We start from the raw sequence: 18194 nt of genomic DNA, 5'->3' as shown, positions 1-18194 counted from the left end.
TCGGAACCGAACACTTTTAAAGCAAAGGGAACAGAGAGCTTGTTTATTTCTTTCTGCTCTGGGAGGTAAATAAATACAATTGTGTGATACAGAAAGCACTACGAAGGGCAACTAAAAACAGCTCTGTTCATACTTTAATTGAAAATCTGTGCACAGGCTCCCTGCACCTAATGTCCAAGATTCACATAGAAATATCTCCAGATCTCCAGCTGCACTAATTCATAGGAAAAAAAAAAAAAAAAAAAATCACATTGTCAATGGACATTTATTGAAGATTAAGATAATGTTGAGTAGAAAAAAAAGTAAATTTAAATGTTATAACATTATTAAAGTCCTTGACAAAAAAAGATAGCGCAATGGGACGGAGGGAGGATAAGCAAGATCAAGGGAGTACCACTCTTTTTTCATGTGATTAATCACTTCTACAGCACAGCATCGCCACAGACTGGAGAAGTGTGTGACGAGTGTGTGTCGATCGATCTCCACCCCCTCGGTGAACGTTTGAAGCAGCCCCGCCAGAACAACAGAGATTAAAGCAATTAAAGGGCAGTTTGCACTCTTAGGAAATCGAAATGAAACAAAAATAACGCAATCTATAGAAAAATCTCTGTTACTGTTTCTCCGATATGAAGAAGATCTCCGGACGTGGCGGCCGGCTGGAGTCTAGACGGGCTGCCGTGGTAGGAATTGCACTTGTGCGGCAGGGCGGCGTCTCCCTCAGTTCTTGTCGGATTTGTTCTTGCGGACGTGTTTGTACTTGTCCACGTATGCTTTCACGAGGTTGGCCACTTTGCTGGCGTTGACTTCTCCGCTCTTGCTGTGGCAGACCTGCAGAAGAGGAACACGGTCAGCGAGACTGGCTTCAGACTGAACCAATCACATTCAAACCTGGGTTTATAAAATTTTTGGAAAAAAATGTGTCATTTTTGTTACGGTACAGTGAAATTGTTTCTTTGCACACCCCAGAGATGCTCAAAAGGCAGATTGGTAATACCAGGACTTGAACCTTCTTATCAGTAACCCAGAGCATTAACCACTGAGCTACCACTTCCTTCAACTGTGCGTTGGCCAGGAATCAAACCACCGAAACTTAAAGAAATGATCAACTGTTTCGCTTAAAACGTACTTTAATAATTTCCTTCAACTGCAAGCAGGAAGCACATCAACAAAACGCAGGGGCAGGAATATACCCAAAAACAGGACATCAGGAGCATTGAAGGAACATCTGTCAACAAAATCGGTCTCCACATCCTTAGACTACATCAAGCATGGAGCTGGAAGCATCATCAAACTACGGCGCTCTGGTGAGGATTAATGTGTATTTGGAGCAGTCCGTGACTCGGAGGCCTAAAACCGAGTGCTTCTGCAAATCAATAGTCAATAACAGGAGCGTCTTCAGGAAGGTTTTTGAATGTCACAGTCAGAGCCCGGATCTAAATCCTACTAAAATAATCGTAGAGATCCACATGCCATTTAATACATCCGGAGCGTTTCTAGGACTGTACAGTGCACGCTTTCTTCCGCCCTCTGCATTTTTCATTTGCCACTTGCTGGTTGACCATGAAATATATAAAATGACTTTATATAGAATACCGTACATCTGAATCAACACTTAAATTCGAACTCTTACTAAGTGGAAAGTGCGGTTTCAAGAACATCTCAGACGCAGCGGTGCTCTGAACATTTTCAGAGAAGAAGAATCTCAACATCAATCAATTCAAGCTCAGTCTAAGTCTATGTGTGTGTGTGTGTGTGTGTATATACATACATACATACACACACACACACTGAGCTTGAATGGACAGTCGTAAGATGTATTTCACTACATGTTGTACTCTGTATGAATGTTTTTGTGAAATAAAATCTGATTTATTTGAGTTGAAATCTCAGCACCACACAGCTGCCCATGCTGGGCCCTTGAGCAGGGGCCCTTAACCCTTGAACGCTCAGTAGTATAAATGAGAGGAGTCGTTTTGGATAAGGGTGAGTCCTAAATGCTATTAATTCACACTAATAACTGCTTGTCCTTCATATTTGGACATTAAAATGTATGAATAACAACACAAACGCAGCTTCCTCACCTTTTCTACAGCTTTGCGTACAATCTCCTTGTACTCCTCCTTGGTGATATCCTTCTTTTGGTAATATGGCTTGATGGCTGCTTTCACCTCAGTGACAGCTTTTTCCTGAATCTGTAATTTCTGAGAATAAAAATATATTTTTTTACAATTTTAGTTATTTGATTGCATTAGTAATTCCAGCATCAGCAATGGATGGCGCCCTTCTCTCACCTTCTCCTTCTTGGAGCTGTCTGCATGGGCTTTGCTGTGAGAGGAGGGCTGTGTGGTGGAGGAAGGCTGGGCGGTGTTGGTAAGATAGACCTGTGACGATGGAGCCTTATTTGCCGATGCCTTCGCTGCACCTTTTCCTTGCATGCTTGTAATCACCTACTCGAAAACAGTAAACAGACGTGTGTCGCATTTCAATACAAAAAAAATCACTATTTCTATCGTAAATGATAAGAGCAATGTGGATGCCTAACCTGAGGGAGAGGGTCGGTGGGCAGGACAGTGTGGCCGCCCTGCTGGACAGGTGGAGGAGGTGGAGGAGGCGGGGGAAGACCCTGTACGGCCATCGCGTGCATCTGAAGAGGGGGTCCAGGCGGATGGAGATGAACAGGGATCTGGGTGGGAATGGCGAATGGGGCTGGCTGGACAGTCACAGAGGCACCTCGAGGTGCCATAGGAGCCACGGGGTAGCGCAGCACTCCAAGCATGTTAATCGGAGGGGGAAGTACGCTGGGAGGGGCGGGTACTGCTTCATTAGGTATATGCGTGTTTGGCTCACTCTGGGGGAGATCTGTAATAAAATACACATGCGAAAATTTAGAATTGCTGTGAAAACCTACTAAAATTAATAATTACACACAATAGATGCCCTAAAGTATGTGAACCTCTGACTATCATAACCATATAAAGGTCTTCCTCAAAACACACAATTGTACAGATTCGAGTAGAAGAATTGAGTTTATTATAAGAGGAAAATTAAAAATAAATATAGAAAGAAATGAGGCCACTCTGTGGAGCACCAGTGGCCTGGGAATCCATGAAGTTGCTGAGAATTTTCACTGTGGTTAATGTCAACTGGTGAATAATGTCTGCTACAATGGCTCAGGACCACCGGTTGCATTTAATCATCTAAATCGCTGCACACCTTAAAAACGAAGGAACTAATGAATGGACATTCAGTGTTAAGGATGAGGATGAGTTCACTTTTGAGTCTGGTTCCTCTCAAGTTTCTTCCTCATGCCACTCGCTCGCCTATTAAGGATAATCTTAAGACTATAAGGAACAAACTTATACATTATTTTTTAAACTGCTTTATCTCTGTAAAGCTGCTTTGAGACAATGTACATGGTTAAAAATGCATTGAATTGAATGTTCAACAAGTAAATATGGGTGTTATGGTTAGGTGACAAAAGCTGGTCAGACTTTTTTGGCAATAATTTGTAAAACAAAGATACTATTTCGACAGTGAAAACATAGAAACCTCAATGGCAATGCTGTGTTGTAAAACAAGACCTTCTCCTGAAATATCTCCAGCCAATATCAGTCCTGTGATCATAAAACTGACAACTGATAAATTATCCATTAGGCCTTCATTCTCAAGTCCTATTAAACTTTACTAACAAGGCATAGTGTATTTAATAAAGAAGCCATTAGCAACACGAATATCAAGGTCAGTGTAACTGCTGCGCTGTCGATGGTCCTGCAGTCAAACAATTTGTCTTAAGGAACTAATTCCGCAAATTTTTGGAACTGTACCAGAGACCTATGAATTACTTTTACAAAAGATATTCCCCCTCAGTTGATCTACCCTATGAATGCCCTGCCCCCACATTTGGAACAGCCCTCTGAACAATGCCAGAGACACATTTTGAAAATGTAATTTCAAATATTAGACTTTTTACTCGTATCATATCTGTATTTGATAATAAAGGTTGGCTTTTAAACTAGAATGTCCCTTTAACAGGTCGACACATTGAGTTAATCGCTGGAACTATCCGCAAATATAAAATAGTTTTTCCGGGCTTCCGTCATTACAAGAGCGACCTCTAGAGGCAAATCGCTGAAGCTACGTGCTATTTGTCTTCACACGAGAAACTGCGTGCTGCACAGAGAGTGCAATATTATATTTATTATTTATTAATTATATAATTATATTTATTAATACATTTATTTATTTGATTTCTTTTGCATATTTTCATGATTCAGTAGTTTTTTATTATGGAGTGTTATATGGACTTTTTTTTTTTTTTTTTTTTTAAACATTGGTAGATTAATCGGTTATCGGCAAGTACGATCCAACCTAGCCATTGGTAAAAATCCACCATTGGTCGACCTCTAGTTATTAATGTAGCCTAATTATTTGTTAGATTCGCAAACCAACCAAATGCATAAGTAAATGTTTTGATTTCAATAGCAGTGTGTGTGTGTGTATATATATATATATATATATATATATATATATATATATATATATATATATATATATATATATATATATATATATATATATATATATATATATATATATAAAATTGATAGTAATAATACTCTTTTAGTTAGCAATATATCTTTTGAAAAGTATCGCTCAAAAACGAATCGAGCATTAGGAGGCAAATCAAATACATTTACAATCATAAAATCTTCAAAATAATGCTGGTACTCCTGCCCATAACAGACTGACCCGCCCCCATTAAAGAAAGGAAAAATTGTGTGTCCCTCACAGAAAAAAAGTTTGGGGACCACTGGTCTAAATGGCACATGTACTCAAAAATCTATAAAGTACATACCAGGTTGTTTGGAGATTCCAGCTGCAGGCTGCTCATCCTCCTGTTTATTCCAGATGCTGCCACCAGATCCAGGTCCTCTTTCTCTTCGTGAGTAGTAGTTCTGTACATCAGCAGGTAGGGTTCTGCGCACTGCCCAGCTCGAGGCAGCAGACCATCCTGAACGGTCTAGTAGTGCATCACAGGTCTCGAGATCTTTTCTCTTTCCTCCTGGTCTGTTCTCGTTGAACTGACTGTAGGAGTCACTACCTGTGTTGTTTATTCCTGAGAAAGAGCTGCGCTGCTGCCGCCAGCTATCTGCCGACTCGCCACACTGTCCGTAGGACCGACCCCGACCCCTACCTGCATTGCGTCCTTGATCAGAGCTCCAGCCCCCTCGAGACCAATAGTCTGTGGGTGCATCACCAGATTTCTCCTCGGGGGGCTGATCTCGTTCCCTGCTGTCGGTACTGGCCCACAACCTGTCCTTCACCCATTGTGGGTCTTCAGCCTGACTTCTCTCTGGTGACACCTCCAGAGGATAGTGGCTGCCGTTCCCTGAAGAGTTGAACTCCCTCGCTGGAAACGATCTATCTGGATTGCTTCTTCTGTTAGAGTTGTGAAAGGAACGCCCAGACCTCCAGCTATCTCCTCCCCGAGATTCTCTTTTCCACGGCGACTGTGCCCTTTGATCGCTGCGTTCGGAAGACCCACCTCTCTGAGTTGGCCTGTTTCTGGATCTGGAGCGTGATCTGGACCGTGATCTGGAGCGAGACCTGGAGCGACTTCGAGAGCGCCTCCGGCTCCGTCTGTCTCTGCTGCGATTCCGTCTAAAGCCGCCTCGTTCCTCTTCGTGCTCGCGGCCTCGACTCCTGCGTGGTGAACTGGCATTTCGACTACGGTCCCTGGATCGCGACCTCCGCAACCCTTCGCTCCTGGACTCGGTTTTAGGGGACCAGGTGGTCGTAGGCGAGTGGAACCGAGACTTGCGTTGCCGACCTTCTCTTTTGTCTGAAGACGTCTGGTCTTTGGAGGGCTCGATTTTATCTTGTACCTCGATCTTCTGCTCTCGGTCTTGAATAAGGATTTCATCAGCAGATAAGATCTGGGGTTCGGCAACAGCACTGTTGATCTCCAGGACCATCTCGGCAGCGAGGGACGTGTTCTCTGAAGCAGGGGAGTCACAGTCCATGGGTACAGACTCAGTATTGTCCTGCTGACTACTAATATCGAGAGACGGCTCTTGATTTGTATCTGTAGTTACCGAAGTGTCTTCATTTTGCAAACAGTCTCCAGCTGTTTCGGGAGTGGAGATGCTGTCAGACACAGGAAGCTGACATGCTTCACTGCTTACATTTTCATCCTCAACCAGCTCTTCTTTAGCATCAGATTCTGGATTATGCTCAGTTACCTCTGAAGAGCTCTCAGGCCCAGTAGTCAAATGATCATTGCTCAGTAAGGAGTCAGGAGTGTTGCTAGCTTCGTCGTGCATCACCTGCTCGGCAGAGGACTGGTGGTAATCATTTTCGAGGGATGCTTCTGGTTCACTCTCGGTCGTGTCCTGTGTAGAATGATACTCCTGAGATGATGTCTGATTACCCGTTGGCTCGTCTGCATCCTCTCCTTCTTCGTTACACTGTTTTAAGGCGAGAGGCGAAACATTTTCAGTCTCCGCTGAACAACAATCAATGGTTCTTTCTTGTTCCTCTCCATCCTGATCAACAGAATCCGAACATTCATCTTCATCCTCCTGACAGGAACTCTGGCCTTCTTCTGTCTCCTCGGGCGTCTCCTCCCTCTTTAGCTCCTCCTCATCGGCGTCAGGTTCCTCTTGACTCGTCTGCGCCTCCTCCTCGCTACGTTCCTCATTTTGGATCGCTGCTTGTCGAATTGCCGCTTTCTTTCTGCCTCCTTTCCTCTTTGTGGTTGGTTTCTGTTTGCCAGCAAGTCTTTGCTTACTTGTAGAAGCTGGCATGTCGTTTGAAGCACTACCAGCAGGAGAAGAGGAGCCGGAGTCAGACTGGGAAGACTCTCCGGATAAAGTATCCTCATTCCCAGTTTTGCGTTTTCGAGCTGAGCGTGTTGTATGATTCTCGGCTGGTTTGACTGAGCTCTTCGATCCTGATCCTCGTTTACCGTTTCTCCCTCCGCCTTTGGGACACGTGACTGCACAAACCTTTCCATAAAGAACTGAGAAACACAAAGAATTTTGCTGAACGTCGAACAAAGAAAAATCAGATTCAGCATACAATACATTTTACTTCTACTGCAATGCGCTAATTGAAGACTCCGTGTTGCATAACAACCAAATCCATGGTACTTACCACGGAAACCAGATCCTGGTAAACATGGAGATGAGCGTATTATGGGCTGCTGGAAAAGAGCCCGAGGGCAATGCCTGGACAGCATGCTGACAGAAAAAAGAACCAGTCAGTGGCCATCAAACAAACAATAAAATGTGTGTAGAGAGAGTGAGAGAGTATAAAACACACCTCGGGATACATGTGAAGGGAGGTGGTACAGGAACAGCCAGCCAATGGTGTTCTGATGTATCTCTCAGGCACACTGTCCATTCCTCGATCATCATCTCATCCTCAGGAATCACAGATGCATTTGTACTGCACAGAAACCAGAGGTTCAGTTTTATGCAAAAGTCAATCAGACAAAAACATGAACATGCTGAATAGGATGTTTCATGGTCACACGACATACAATGGTGTACTCATTTTTGTTGCCAGGTATTTAGACAATAATGGCTGTATGTTCAGAGGACAGTAAATCTGTACTGCTATACAAGTTGCACATTAACTACTCTAAAATATATGCGAATTTCATATCTATAATATTGTCCCTTGAGACGATCTACTAAAGTGGTTGCTGAAATGTGAGGGGTGTACTCACTTTTGTGAGATACTGTATAATCAGACCATAAATCTAAGTGTTGATGGTCAGAGCAAAGTTCAATCGATACAAGTGTCTATATAGCTAAACCGTCTGCTACAGGGATGGGCAACCGGCAGCCCGCGGGCCGTATTTAGGAAGATGTCAGGCTGATCGCTGAAAAATAAAAAGATTGCTCTCATATTAAGATGCAATTCTACAACCAGGAGGGGGCACTAGTTTCTGCCAGTCACCATAGTAATTAAAACATAGTAGGATATGCGTGCTGTTTAAAACGTTCACCAAAATTAGTAAAAAATAAAATAAATATTAACAGGTAAAACCACGTTTTCCAAACTAGATGTGAAACCAGTTTAAGGGGGCTCTTGACACCGAATCAATTGAGCATTGATGGTATTTGGCAATAGAAATGTCTGAAATCAATAAATTTTTGTATTTATTATGTATTAAACAACACAAATTTTAACTGTTTATCTGTGTGCAATATGTCTGTTAGCGTAACTAATTACTAGTGGTCTTTTTTCTTATTTGTATTTACACATTGTGTTGTGTATATACTGTATAATATAGTATGTCTATTCTTTTATATATTTGCATTAATTTTTTTCTTTGCTGATGTAACAGAGAAATTTCCCCACTGTGGGTCGAATAAAGGTGTTTCTTATCTTATTTGGGGAAGTTTATGCACTGAATTGTTCTTATATTCAGTATTTTATTACTATTTAAAAAATTTTTTTTTTAAAGGGACAGTTCACCCAAAAATGAAAATAGTCACATTTAATCACCAATATATTGTTCCAAACCTGTATGCGCTTATTTCTGTTTTTTTTTTTAAACTCATACAGGTTTGGAACAACATAAGTGTGAGTAAATGATGACAGAATTTTCTCAAGAGGGAAGTTTGAGAACTGTTTTATGGTTAGGAAACTCACTGCATTAATTGTACACCAAGTTCCCTCAGTAAAGAGTAAATAGAGAAATTATGTAAAATGTGTTAATCTGGCACCCTGGTATGAAAGTTGCCCATCCCTGGTCTATTTAAAAACATTCCTCTCTGCCCCCACCCCCACACTGCCTGGGAAATATTTACGTGACTTGGGTGAGTAAGCCGAGTGTCTCCCCCTGCTGGGCTGGAGGTCCAGGCTCACTGTGCTGAGTAAGAAGCTGTGAACGGCACGTCTCGCCTTTAACCTGATCAGGGATTTAAAACACACTGATTAATAATAATAATTGAAAAAAATCTAAAATAATGTGGATTAAAAAATGAAACCGGGGGCTGTGACATTATGTACGGTAACTGGGGCTGAAACGATCTCTCGAGTAATTCGATTACAAAAATGATGTAAACATTATACATTCAGATTCATCAGATTTCTTTTCAAAAGTACTGAAAGTCTATTGACATTTAAAACCATAAGTTAAAAATTAAAACACCAACAACAAAAAAGGCAGATAATTCATAATCTCTATTCGGGGTTATTTTGTTCAAAACTTTTGCCACAGTCTGTTAAATACTATACTGAAAATGTAATACAGAGAAACACAAACCTTTTTCAGTGCAGGGGAAGGGACATCACCTTTTGTGAACAAACATGCAAAGGTGACAGGTAAGTTTTTTTTTTGTTCTTTGTTTTTTTTTAATGTATTGAAATTGTCAGGAATGTTGTTTACATACATATCTGACATGTCCGTTCAGCACAGGCTCTTTTCTCCCCCTTTCCATGCTTTTTGGTTTTCCCCTCCCTGCAATCAACACGGTAAAACGTACACTCATTACCCAGTCACAATGAATGGAGGAAAAAAAAATAATAAAAAAATAAAAAAAACACCTACAGTGAACAGCTTTCCAGCTTTTCCTCATCTTTAGAGTTGCATACACAAGTGGTGGATGATTTTACAGGAATCTGTAGACACAGTACACATCCATTAGGTCATAAAAAGCAGTAAAAAGAGTTGGATAAAAGATGGATAGCATGAGGAAAAAAAAAAAAAAAAAAAAACGACAAAAGAAGAAGGAAAAATATCTCAACCTCGATGTATCCCAGAACAGGATCCTGTGTACAGATTGAGCTGAATGGTCTGCGATCCACCGGACAGATCTGCAGCAGCTGAATCATAGAAAACACACAACAGGTGCATTCAGTGATTTGTAATTAACACTGTAACGATCAATACAAACCAACAAACAAATACAAAGATCACATAAAGATGAACATCAAGAACTTTAGTCTGGGGTTTAATTGGGGAAATTATGGCAAGAATAAAGATTGTGGAGATTCATGAGATTGAGGGGTTCCAATTCATCACAAAAGGTGGTGAGAGCACTGTAGCAGGAGATCTTCCACTCCAACTCATGAAAAGCAGATCGTCATGCCGGAATGGGTTTGGGGGGGGGGGGGGGGGGCATGTTGGGTTGTAGCCGGTGTCCCAATACTTTTGACTACAAATGGTTTTGCGCTACGGCTAAAAAAGGGGGTCACTAAAATGTCCTTTCAAAAGTTTTCAGCAAAAGTATCGTTTTAATGCAATTTGTTATCCATGTGTTCGTCCTGTTTCACTTGTTTACAACATCCGAGTTCACGAATCAATAAAGGGGGAAAAACGAGCAGAAAAGCTGATAAGGATATGGACTGTAATCGTTTTTCTGATACTGAAGTTTAAACACACATCCAACATTTAACTGCTGCATTTTCCTCTTTAATCAGTTATGCTTTGTAATAAATGCCATATAGGGCTGACCTTGAGCTAAAAAATTCAATAATAAATAAAGACCAAACAAAACAAACAAAAAAAAAAAAATCAGGGGACCTTTGTACAAAAGGTCATATTTTCCCCCTCACGTCGAATCTCTTCTGCTGAAGCTTGAGATCAGAGAATGCTGTTGGGTTTGAGCTAAAATGGATCGTAGGGTTTTACACAACTAACGCTGTGTGAGCAGTACATTTACTGACGTGAAATCAGGGCTGTGGGGTCGGTGATCTACATTCTAACGTGTAATAAAGCCTTGGGTTCCTTGATATTTGTGTGTGTGTGTGTGTGTGTGTGTGTGTGTGTGTGTGTGTGTGTGTGTGTGTGTGAGAGAGAGCAGCAGACCTGAGCCCATCGCAGGATGCAGCTAAGGCAGTAGCCGTGGTTGCAGGTGTCAGGAACAGCGCGCTCTAGAGGCCTGAGGGGGTTCAGGCAGATCGGGCAGAGCTGGTTTTCCTCATCCTCAGATGCATCCTCTACACTCTGCGCACCTACACACACACACACACACACACACACACACACACACACACACACACACACACACACACACACACACACACACACACACACACACTTCTGATCTCTCTCTCTTTCTCAAAAATGTTTTTTATCAGGTCTTTAAAACAGACAAGAAAAAAAAGTTTTTACTTCCTGCTTGTACTTGTTGCATTCCGACTTCAGAAAGTAAATATAGCTTGATTGTATTTAGGTCATGCGATCGACCCCGCTATTGCAGAACATTTCTTTGACTTGACAACTAAGAGATGGTTTTAAAACACGTTTGCTTACAAGTAAGTATTTAATTTATCTTCGTTTACACACTATCGCATCCTGGAAGTCTTCTTTTCGAAGCGTGTCAAGCGCCTTTTTGTGATTCGCGCTGGATTTCCGCAACGGTGTCAAAACGGCGACCCTTGAGCTTCATCTTCGGGAAGAGGGCAAAGTCCGCCTGGGCCACATCAGGCGAGTAGGGTGGGTGCGAAAGTGAGATCGTGATGTACACAGAGCAACGTCTTAGCACTAATGAAGTTCGGTGCTCCCTGTGCCTGTGTGTAGCATTGTGCTGCCCTCTGTGGGCATGTTCAAAACTAGTCTGAAAACATTCTGATTCCACCTCGTACGACAGAAGGAATACCCTCAGCTGAATGTCTGCACTTTGAGCATGAATTCATCGACTTTTTCAGACCCGACCACATAAGTAGCTCATTATGTGATCGTCCATGAATGTGATGCGAGTATTCTTCTCATTTTACCATCTCAATATTAAAAAAAAATAATGTTCCTTCACTTATCGCTACCGTTTTGTTGTCTTCAGGGTCATGGCAAGTCTGGGGACTGTTATCCGAGAAACGCTATCAGGAGTCCAAACCATTACAAAATAAATAAACGACATAAAAAACACACACACAGATGCAACACACTCACCATTTCTGGAACCTGTAGGCATCTTTGGATCTGCGTGTCCACCACTACCAATCCAAGGTAAGTCTGTAAGAACAACATATCAATGACAGACGTGAAAAGAGCTGTATTAAGCAGTCAGGCTGAATTATTAGATATGCACAGAATATTCCAATACGGCAGTACAAGAACGTGTGGACCAACAAAACAAAAGTGTGAACCCGGGGCGTTTTTGAATTCATCCGGATTCATGCAGACATTGCCTGAGGATGCAAATATACACTATACTGACAAAAGTTTGTGGACACCCAAACACAAGATTGGTATGTGCTTCTTTTTTGAACATCCCATTCCACATTTGGCCTCCATTTGCTGTTATAAAAAGCTTCACTCTTCTGGGAAGATGTTCCACTAGTTGTTGTTTTTCGGAGATTTGTGCACATTCAGCCATAAGGGTGTTAGTAGGTAGTGATGTAGGTGAGGTGATAAGATTTGGGGTGCAGTCAGTATTCACATTCTTTCCAAAAGGTATTCAATGGAGTTTGGAGCGCTTCAGAAAAGAGATCTTCCACTCCAACCCATGAAAAGCAGATCTCTGTGGTTTGGGTCTCCTAGGTCAAGTGAAGGGACAAATTGCATGCTCCTGCGTCCAAAGACGACCGATACAATTGTGTGCCTCTAACTTTGTGTAACATTCTGGGGGAAAAAAAACACATGGATGAGAAACGCTGCAGCTTTTCTCGAATAATCGTTAGAATACTCGATTTAAAGAATAAATCAGCAGCAGATTTTTTTCTCTCCATTTTGGCCTTCAGTCCACACCGAGACACTTTCAGTCAATGAAAATTGAGCTTTTGGGGGGGAAAAAAACACTCTCTGAAGTGGACACAAAGTCGGAAAGTAAATAACACAGAGCGCAAATGACGTGGGTCGAAGTGCCTCACGTTATGCTTGTTTGAGTTGAGTTGTTTGAGTTGAGACGTTTTGGTGGGAATGAGCAATTTTTGGGGAACAACCAAAAACAAATGTGTGCCCGCAAAGCGTTTTTAGACTAAATTGCCGTTTTCAAATTTCGCCTTTTGTTTCATAAAATTATTTTTTTTTTTTTCTAATTCTTATTTTTATATGTTTTAAAAAACTGAATAGTATGGAAAATAGTTTTCAACTCTCAGTGTTCTGTTGACAAACATGATCCCAGCAAGAACAACCGGTAATCTCGAAAGTCGCGTGTGAAGCTGCAGAGCACTCAGAGAGACCATGCTGGCCCCTGTACACCACCTGAAGATCACAGAGCAAAGAAAGAAGGTGGTCTGAAGCAGCAGTGAGACGGGCTGATGTTCTACTGAAAAACCGTGGGTTCTGGTATACATTTGGATGTTACAAGAACCTTCATGGAAACTGTGTCCTGTTACAGTAGGTTGAAGCAGTCGTAAGGAAAAGAGAGGTCACGTGATCCTCACATCGCAATCGTCTCTCTCCGAAAGCTGGTGCAGAAACAGAGGTTCTTTCTGGGGCTCAGATCGGAACAGAGTTTTTATCAAAGCATGGTGACACGCTTGGTAACATGACTTCTTTCATTCGTGGGCACCTGGGAAGCGTTTTATACTGCGTTAATTCGGTAAAGAAGAAAATCTGAGTTTTAGGAAGAACCCTGGTCCCTTTCTGATGCTGCGCTCACACACACGCAGAGAGGCTCAGCACTGGCGTTCGTAAGCGACAGGGTCAGGTGTGGGAACGGGAGACATGAGAAAATTAAATCCTTGCACGTGTGAACGCCGAAAACCCAGGAAATCCGAAATTCCCTTAGTTCAGGTCTGGTATTCAACTCTGCCCCGCGAATTCTCATCACGTGAGATCACGTGTGACCAAAAGAAGACAGACGTGTCGTGGCATGACGTGAATTCGGCAGACAGCTAGAGATGCACGTGATGACGTGTTTGTCCAACTGTATTCACATTAAGAAATCTGGAAGGTGGAGTGCAAGGTCCGTACGTGTCACGTGAACAAGCATGTTTCCACAGATCTAGAAATGTTTAGGTTTATATCAGTGAGTGTGTGTGTGTGTGTGTGTGTAACACACACACTCACTTATACACATGCTCTCATACACACATACTGTATATACACATATACATACAAACACATTCTTACACACTCTCTGGCGTGTTGATCACGTGACCAGCTGCTGGTAAGACACAAACACGACACGCATCTCTTCGGTTTTGCACGCCACCAACGTGACCTTTCACCTCCAATCGTAAACGTAGGCCCAAATCCTGTGAGGTAGTCGACACCGGTTCACTTTCTCACACACTCACACATACGCACACTCACTCGAATCTTGATTATATCCTGGTGTTACCGGAAGTCGGGTGACCGTGTGTGTGTTAGCCTAGCTTAGCCACACTGAGTTGTGTCCGCTTAAACTTGTCGGTGAGATTAGCCTGGAAGCTAACGATCGTCACAGAGAGGTTTCGGCTACAGCGCGCGAACTTTCAGACTGACTTTCTTTCTTTCATTCTTTCACCTCTCTCTTTCTCTCACACGCACGCGCACGAACTCACTCACTCACTCCGTGTTTAGCACGCGCGTTAGCAAACAGCGCTGCTCACCTCAGCGATACACCGAGCGCCGTTTTATTATTATTATTATTATTTTTACCTCAGCCGAAGCTCCGGCTTTAGCCGCGGGTAAACTCCGCTCCAACCTGCGCGCGGAGACCCCGACTCCGACACCGAGCTGTGCGTCCGGCCCGAACGCGTACGAAGTGCACGAACGGCTGCCACATGTAGAGCGGCTCAGGGTTCTTGTAAGTGTCTCCTCTCCTGGCCGCGCGGTGGCGCTGCTGCACGCGGAAAGAATGGGAAATGGTGGCGGACGGGATGCGTGCGTCATCTCACACCCCGGAAAAAGATTTGCTCCATTCAAGAGTGCGCGAAGTAACGCCGCGTTCGCGCCCGTGACCAGGGAAGCGTGGTGCGTTTAAGTGCTTCCGTAATAATCCTTTATTTATTTGTTTATCCCATTAAAAAAATCAAACAATAAACAACGGAATTATGTACATAATTATTACTTACATTTCACAACCCGTCCAGTCCATAATGTCGTCTTAACGACCACAGTGAAGTCGGATATTTTTGAATGAATATCAATTCGAGTTATTTGTTTCTCAAAACGAGCGCCGCCATCTTGCAGTGACGTCACGGTAAATCCGCCAATATGAAGAGCCGGATTCAAGATTTAAAAACAACTCCGACGTTCCGAGTAGGAATTACGAGTTGGGAAACCGTTTACGATGATTGCGCAAGCGCAAACACACGCACACACACACACACACACTCGGACCTTGGAGTACTCTCTAAAATAAAATAAAAAAGCGCTTCTATTTATGTATTTCGTTTGCATCCTTTAATTTTGCTTAACTTAAAGAACTCTTACTATATAATAATAATGCACTTTTATTATTTATTTACTTCATCCAAAAATAACCTTATTTCATCATTAATCATTTCTGTTAGTAATGGGAAAATCGGATCATTTTAGTGAATCGGTTCTTTGAATCATTTTTTTTGTCATTTGATTCATTTTGTTCCTTCGATCAGAAATAAAATAAAATGTAAAATTTTGAACAAGCAGATCCCCCGTCACGTCAACACACACAACTATAGTTCCAATAAATTATAAATGTATATATAACTGCATAGCATCAATGGGAGTCATGTGATAAAAGAACGAACGACTCAGGCTGGAAGAGTTGAGAGGTGAATTATTACTGTTTCCTGTACATAACCTAGTGAGATTTTGCGAAGCTTTGCTCATGCACTTCCAGTAAAAAAAATGTACAAATCGCTTTTTGAGACGACTCGTTCGAAATGAGCAAATCGTTCATGAACGACCATCACAAATCTCTGCATCTTTGAGAAACTCCAATCCAGAGTGCTCATGTGTGCCTCCAATGTAGTTCTTTCACAGTCAATCCGGCCATTTCCCATTAAAACCGAATAGGCCCCCTGTCACATTCATTATCCGCATATTTACACGCAAAACAAAAGATCTATTAGTAATCAGGCTGATCACTTGAACACTCAAAAGATCGCCTAGAGACCAAATGGAAAAGAAAAATCCATTCTAACTTTACCTTTACAGATGTTTTGTGTCTCATGTCCACATGGACAATGTAGAGCAAATGTAAAGAACTATCTGTAGTTTTTGACATACACAATCGAGTTTGAAATAATTTGGAATGATGGAAATGGGCACGTGTAAACATCCATAATGACTTTTCATTAGTCAACAAGCCCCAGCTTGGAAAGTTCAGAGCTCATAGAAAAGTTCTCTGTATATTTAAAACATTATTGTGGCGTTCAATTTGTAATCCATCTCATAATTATGATTTTTCTGTCAGAAACATATGCTGTATGCTGCATTCCAATGACGGTCATAACTCATATTCACAACTTCTCATTTTCTAATGATATTGGCACTTGCTAAGCTTGACGGGGTTCTATATTATTTAAAGTCTAATCTCTCTGGAAGCCATAGTCGAACCCCAGCAACATGTGCGCTGCTTCAGCATTGACCATATTAGAGAAATGATCTTCAGTTCAGATGTCTCCTGTACTAATTACATAGCAATGCCAAAGCAACACCAGCTGCTATAATTAGATCTTGATTCTGAGCCAAGAGAACGATCAAAGTGTCTCCAGAAGCATGCTGTCTGGCCTCATCTAGGAGACGTTTCCCAGCTGACAGTTGACCGACAGTTGAAACGCTCAGGCTTGAGTCCTGTTTGGAATCTGACTTACCAGCTCACATGTTCTGTTGACAGGCTCCAAGCACCATCACACTCAAAAGACGAATGATGCAGATTGGGTCGATGATCAGCAGAATGCTGAACCTGATGTTCTGGATGACTTTGGAGACAGAGAATGTTGCCGTGCTTCAATTTAAGACCCATATGCAGAGCACTAGAGAAGGTTTCTGAGGGTGTCTGGTCCAACACACCTGAGTTTGCATGTGCTTTAGTGAACAGGAGGAATTGTAAGAAGGTCAGCCTGGGGCAAATAGCAGATGATTGCTATACTCAGGAATGTAACAGTCAAACACTGAATGCAGAGACACTTTTGACATTTAGACATGATGAAGGTTTATGAAGGTTTATGCCCTGTGCCAGGTGTAGTTGGCACACGGCTGGAAAGATGTAATCAATCCTGCAAAGCCGGCAGTCAAAGACACCATCCAGAGAAGAGCACAGCAATGAGATCAACCGATTTAATGAATCAGCCAGATGGCACCTTCACGTTTCAAACCGTTCATGGCTCATGGGCTGGTCTGCCACATATGTTCTTCTGAAGTGAAGTTAGAACTTTAATAAAAACCTCACACACAGACATGAATCCTTATCCCACCTCATCTCACTGAAAGTGGCTTCCAGAACTTTCTGGATCATTAAGTTTGGACTTTCGAAATGTGTTTTTCCTTTAATTGTATCTAAAATTGGTTTTAACTCGTACATGATTAAAAGACTATACAATAAAATGCAATACAATACAAAGTAATATAATATAAAATAGGCATTTAATTATAATCTCAAATATATAAAATAAATAATGTTTTAGTTGAATTAAAAATTGGTTATTACTCATACATAATAAAAATATTATACAATATAATATGATATAATATAACATAATAAAATACAATATAATATAATATAATATACTTAAGACATTTAATTATAATCTTAGCTTAATATTTCTCATTTTGGAACTTTCTAAATATGGTTTTAATTTGATTTAATTCAAAACTGGTTATAAATAATACATGATTTAAATATAATATAATATAATATATTATAATATAATTTGATTAAGCAATTATAATCTTAAATATATTTTCTGAACTTCCTAAATACGAATAAAATTTGATTAAAAATTGGTTATAACTCATTCTTGATAAAAAAAATATTATAATAATTAGTAGTTACATCAAACCCACATTAACCCTTACATCTATAGGCAAATTAGACTTTTTAATAAATGTATATGAAATTCAAAAATAAATTTTAATTTATTCATTTATTTTATTTTTGAGGTTGAGGTTTGTCCGAGTTGTGTTGTACTCACCAGCAGAGGGCGCTTTTGTCCAGTCTAATAAAGCTCAGTTTACCTGAAAATGGGAATGGCCCATTTTGACTGTTTTTTAAGAGACTGTCTTTTTGTTGCCTTTCATACTTCTCACACACACACACACACACACACACACACACACACACACACACACACACACACACACACACACAGTCTGACAT

At 41.3% G+C, this 18194-nt stretch overlaps 1 protein-coding gene across 2 annotated transcripts; it reads right to left on the bottom strand.

Annotated features, from left to right (window-relative positions):
* Positions 1-28: 28 nt before the first annotated feature.
* On the bottom strand, positions 29-16523 carry scaf11 (SR-related CTD-associated factor 11). Of its 2 annotated transcripts, XM_083546201.1 has the most exons (16): positions 16343-16523; positions 14546-16264; positions 11909-11971; positions 10826-10971; positions 9763-9840; positions 9566-9636; positions 9408-9475; positions 9281-9309; positions 8823-8923; positions 7324-7449; positions 7156-7241; positions 4856-7021; positions 2543-2859; positions 2292-2447; positions 2082-2201; positions 29-828 (listed from the first exon to the last, which is right to left on the bottom strand). In XM_083546201.1, exons 3-16 carry the CDS (start codon positions 11928-11930, stop codon positions 718-720), a joined length of 3597 nt encoding a protein of 1198 aa, XP_083402327.1. In that variant the 5' UTR covers positions 11931-11971; positions 14546-16264; positions 16343-16523; the 3' UTR covers positions 29-717. The 2 variants fall into 2 exon arrangements, with proteins under 2 accessions (XP_083402327.1, XP_083402328.1); XM_083546202.1 differs by lacking the exons at positions 14546-16264; positions 16343-16523 and adding an exon at positions 14036-14278.
* Positions 16524-18194: the final 1671 nt, after the last annotated feature.

The sequence above is a fragment of the Silurus aristotelis genome, assembly GCF_946808225.1.
Source record: "Silurus aristotelis genome assembly, chromosome: 7".
NCBI lineage: Eukaryota > Metazoa > Chordata > Actinopteri > Siluriformes > Siluridae > Silurus > Silurus aristotelis.
The sequence above is the reverse complement of the archived record's forward strand: the minus strand, read 5'-3'. Positions and strand labels throughout refer to the sequence as shown.

Coding starts and splice junctions, on each gene's coding strand:
- scaf11 (XM_083546201.1), bottom strand. CDS start 11,930: ATGCCTACAGGTTCCAGAAATG. Junction 9,476..9,565: donor AAGCTGGAAAGCTGTTCACT/GTAGGTGTTTTT, acceptor TGTTGATTGCAG/GGAGGGGAAAACCAAAAAGC. Junction 2,860..4,855: donor TGGAATCTCCAAACAACCTG/GTATGTACTTTA, acceptor ATTTTATTACAG/ATCTCCCCCAGAGTGAGCCA.